Raw genomic sequence first — 4,614 nt, forward strand, 5'->3', positions numbered from 1 at the left:
CAGTGGGCAGCAAGGGACTAGAATCCTGTGGCTGGACTCACCCGGTTTGTCCTGGGGAGGTTGGCCTGGCCGCCCACGGCCCGACCCACCTCTGGCGTGAGGAGCATCAGGGCCAGCCTGGGGCCCTCTCACTCCAGAGCCAACTGGTGTGGACATCTGTTCGGTGGCCAGTGACCCTGTGTCTGCCTCTGGACAGGACGAGGACTGCCATCCACCATGGTGAAGCTGAACTGCAGCTTCTCGGGGAAGACAGGCTCCGGGGACGCGGCTACCATGGACAGCGTCCCTCTGATCAGCCCCCTGGACGTCAGCCAGCTACAGCCTGCGTTCTCCGACCAGGTGAGGGGCCTGGGCCGGCGTGGAGGCCTGTCTCATTCTGCCCTGGAAACACATGGGCGTTAGCGAGGTGGCTTTAGGTGTGGCCTCCTCTAAGGGGCAGCTGAGCAAGCGGAGGAAGGGCCAGGCTGAGGCTGCTGTGTGACCTGGTCGGCTCCCCCCGCCACCCAGAACTGCCCTTTCCTCATCTGCAAACCAGGGTAAAACTGGCCACGGGTGGTGGTGAGGATTCACATGCTCTCACAGACAGTGCCCAGCTTGCCTGCTGTCCAGCAGGGGCTCAGCAGCAAAAACTACCCCCCTTCCTCTGCTGGGCGTGCTCTTTCTTGGACTGCGGCCTGAGATGAGGTCCTTGGGCAAGGGGTGGGTGGAGGGGGAGCTCTCAGGAGGAACCTGTAAGAAGCAGAGCTCAGCTCAGGCACAGCCCTGCCTGACCCCACCGGAGCTCTGGAGAGTGAATGGCACGGAGAGTTGTCCCAGCCTGAGGCCCCTGTCAGTCAGCCATTGACGAGGGCAGGGGGCACTTCCCAGCATTGCTCCCATGAGTCGAGGGCAGTTCTCCAGCGATCTGTGTGGGCTTCGACCATGCCTGCTACCGTTCTGGACCTGGTTCCCAAAGGGAAGGCTCAGTGGTGGGCTTCCTGGAGGAGGGGGCCAAGCTGTGGTGCCATCGAAGAGGAAGCTTCTGGCAGGGACAGCTAGTGTCCTGAGAGCTGAAGGCAACCAGCAGACATAGGGGCTCTTTCCATCATCTGGCCAGGCCCTGGGCTGCCACGGCCCTGGCCAACTTCCAGTGTCCCCTTCCCTTGGTGTCAGCTTGTAGCCACTAGAGCCCTGCCACTAGCACCCACACCACTGCGGGCAGCTGACCCCTGCCCCCTTTCCCTCCCAGCCCTCCTAGTTCAGGGTCCTCCTGCATTATTTCTTCCCACAGGTTGTCATTAAGACACAGACAGAATACCAGCTGTCCTCCGGGGACCAGCCGACAAAGTTCTCTGACCTGGAGGCCCAGAAGCTGGGCGGTGGCCACCCGGAGGATGCACGTGGCAGGGTAACCCAACCCTCCCCGCCATTTCCGTGGGGAGTCAGGGCGGGGGAGGTGGAGAGGCAGCTGCAAGTTATGGGAACCCAGGCTCTGGGCTGGGTGGGCTGGGGGGCCCTCCGTCAGGGTCCTGCTCTCAGTAGAGCTGGACAGGGAATCACCCCATCAGAGGTAGGGGTCGGGCCTGGGCAGCACCAGGCTCCTGCCAGCCTCCCCGCTGCTGCTGTAACATGGGGTGAGAGCAGCCGCCGCCCTCAGAGGCGCTCCTGGCAGGAGACGCAGTGCCTGCTCGTGCCCTGCACCCTTTCCCAAGTGGGTCGTTTGTCTCTTCCTCGGTGACTCACAGGTTTCCCGTATATGATGGAGACTCACTTTTCCTGCTGTGTCTCTGGCAAATGTGTTTTCCCTTCCTCTTCTAGCTCTTCAGCTTACTAATGGAGGCTTTTTGATAACTTTTAGTGTACCATTTCTAAAGCCTTTCATTTCTCAGTAGTAACTCTGCCCCTTTCCCCTTTCCCCATCCTTTCTGAGAGGCCGGTGAGCCCTGGGCCGTGTGCGCAATAGGCGCCGGCCCTGAGGTTCGCGGCCCGGGCCCTGCGCAGCCTCACCCCCCCACCTCTCCTCTCCGCACCTGCCCACCCCCCAGATGCCCACAGGGCGGATGATCGCCTTCACCATGGCGCTCATGGGCTGCCTCCTGATCATGTACAAGGCCATCTGGTACGACCAGTTCAGCTGCCCCGACGGCTTCCTGCTTCGGGTAAGGCCGGTGGATTGGGCACCAGGGCTGGGAAGGGCAGTCGTGCCCTGCAGGCAGAGTGCCAGGGAGGGTCCCGGGGGGTGTCCTGTGGAAGGACGGGGGTGCCTCCTCTCCCCCAAGCTACCCCCAGGAGGGTTGGTCTGGGGCGTTCCCAGCTCTGCGGGAACGTGGCCTGCAAAGGCCCTCAAGCCCCCTCACCTCCCAGGTATATTCAAGTCCTATCTTTAGAAAAATTAAAACAAAAGGTGTTTTAGCGAGAGGTTTTCTCTTCCTGTAATTTAAAAAGTAAAGCGTAAGGAAGGAGGTCCAGGTGGAGGGAAGTCTCCCTCACTTGCATGTGGCGTGTTTCTATGTCACAGGATGTTAAGGTCTTCTCTATGCTTGGAAAGTGTTTCCCATCCTTGTTTCTTTTCTCTCAGCTTTGCTTATGGTGACTTTTACCATTTTCAGTGTATTTTTTCAAGACTCTAAGTTTTCAGTAGATAAATCCTCCCCCTTTCCCCATGATTTCCGAGAGGGAAGCGCTCCCCCCACAGAGGCCACAAGCCCTCACTGTACTTCCAGGGGTGCACCGGGCTGCTAACGCCCCTCACTCACTGGGATTCCCTCGGGGGCCCGCGGGGTGGGGGCGGGCCGCGGGGCACTCGCCGAGCCCCCTCCCCTTCACTCGGGAGGAGGCCACGGCCACCGGTGCGTTCCGAGAAGGGCTGGCTCTCTGCGGAGCCTCCAGTTCTGAATTGGAGGCCGACCCCTGATGGCTTGAAATTACGGCAGAAATCAGTGTATTTAGGGGCACTGTCTACAGTATGACCGAACTGCTCAAAAGCGGAAGGGACGGGAAGGGACGGGAAGGCCCAGAGGTGACCGCCCGCCCACGGGTGGCCCACGGAGGCGGCTCCCGCATCGTGGCTGATGCCACTGAGAAAAAACGCACCCGGCTTTGCACACCCGAGCCCAGGGGCGCGGCCACCACACCTCTCCCCCCCCTCCCCCCCCGCCCCTGACCGGCCCCCTTCCGCAGCACAAGATCTGCACCCCGCTGACCCTGGAGATGTACTACACCGAGCTGGACCCCGAGCACCACCGCAGCCTCCTGGCGGCCATCGGGGCCTACCCAGTGGGCCGCAAGCACGGCACGGAGACCCCGTGGTTGTCCGCGAGCTACCACGCCTTCAAGGAGGCGCCCAAGGCGCACAAGGCGCCTGCCCGCGCGGCCATGGCGGCGGTCACCGAGCCCTCGAGGAAGCCCTTGGGGAAGCCCTCGGGGAAGCCCTCGGGGAAGCCCTCCGGGGAGGCCTCGGCGCCTGGCGAGAAGGAGGCGGCGCAGAAGGTGGAGGGGAGCGCGCCGCCCCCAGCCCCCCAGTGATGGCCTCCGGCGTCCGGGCCGCAGCCCGTCCGGGTAGGTGGGACCCTCCTCCCTATCCGCCCCCCCACCCCGGGGGGGAGGGGGGCCGGCCCGGTCTGCCGGAGGCTTACTCAGGGCTGCTGTCCGCCCTGGCGACCCCTGTGACCGCGTGAGGGTCTCGGGCAGGGAGCAGGGACGAGGGCGTGGGCAGGGCAGGATGGGGGATGAGGGGCGTGGGCAAGGCGCGGGGGTCGGGGACCGGAGTGTGGGCGGGGCGGGGTCAGTGGGGGGCGGGGTCAGGTGAACTGGAGGCGGGAGGGCGGAGTTCAGCCTCCGTTCTTCGCACGCAGGTGGGCGGGGTGGTCGTGCGCCCGCCCCAACTTGCCCGGCCTCACCCCTCCTCCTCTCTGTCTTCGCAGCGTCCCACGCCGGCACCTGTGACCGCCCTCGCCCGACGCTCCCCGCTCTGTGGTCGCTGTGGTCGCCGTGGTCGCACCCCTGCTCCCAGGCCCCCTCGCTGACGCCCCCCGCCCCGTGAGCCTCTAGCTCTGTCGCTTTTCTCTGAGTAAAGATTCACCTCCACCTGGATCTCGCGCTTCTCCTGAGCATCCTCGGTTCTCCGGCCTTTTTCCTGACCCCCCAACCCCATTCGGGCGAGGGCCCGAATTCTGTCCCCCGTTGCCCAGCGTTTCTCAAGCTTTAAAGCTCAATTTAAAAGCATTTATTAACCTAGTAACCTTTGTATATGTCTTCACTTATTCTTTAATTAATACGCCATTAATTTATACATTTAATACAGTTAATCTCTCTAAACTTTTAAAGACATTTCCCAGAAGTGACAAACTTCATTAATTAGATTCCCTATGGGTCTCATACCCCAGGAGCCCTCTGAGCATCTAACAGCGCGGACCCCACCCGCCTGACACCGCGAGGTCGGAGTTAGTCAGATCTTAAACTGAAATTCTCTCACCTCCTGGAACTAAAACCCAGGATTGCTGAGATGAAATTTAAGCCATTTCAAGTTAAAATGAGCTGCCTGTGCTACATCCTCTTAAGACTTTCCCGGGTTTTCAGCAGCAAACAGGAACTGACGCTGCTCGCACCACTTCTGGGCGAACCTAAGCCAAGAGG

The 4,614-nt window shown here is 61.7% G+C and overlaps 1 protein-coding gene across 1 annotated transcript; it reads left to right on the forward strand.

Moving 5' to 3' along the window:
* The first annotated feature begins 216 nt into the window (after positions 1 to 216).
* Positions 217 to 3,504, forward strand: CALY (calcyon neuron specific vesicular protein). The gene is made up of 5 exons (XM_061181990.1): positions 217 to 339; positions 1,271 to 1,387; positions 2,025 to 2,138; positions 3,160 to 3,363; positions 3,397 to 3,504. Exons 1-5 carry the CDS (start codon positions 217 to 219, stop codon positions 3,502 to 3,504), a joined length of 666 nt encoding a protein of 221 aa, XP_061037973.1.
* Positions 3,505 to 4,614: the final 1,110 nt, after the last annotated feature.

The sequence above is a fragment of the Eubalaena glacialis genome, chromosome 1, assembly GCF_028564815.1.
Source record: "Eubalaena glacialis isolate mEubGla1 chromosome 1, mEubGla1.1.hap2.+ XY, whole genome shotgun sequence".
In the NCBI taxonomy this organism is placed as follows: Eukaryota; Metazoa; Chordata; class Mammalia; order Artiodactyla; family Balaenidae; genus Eubalaena; species Eubalaena glacialis.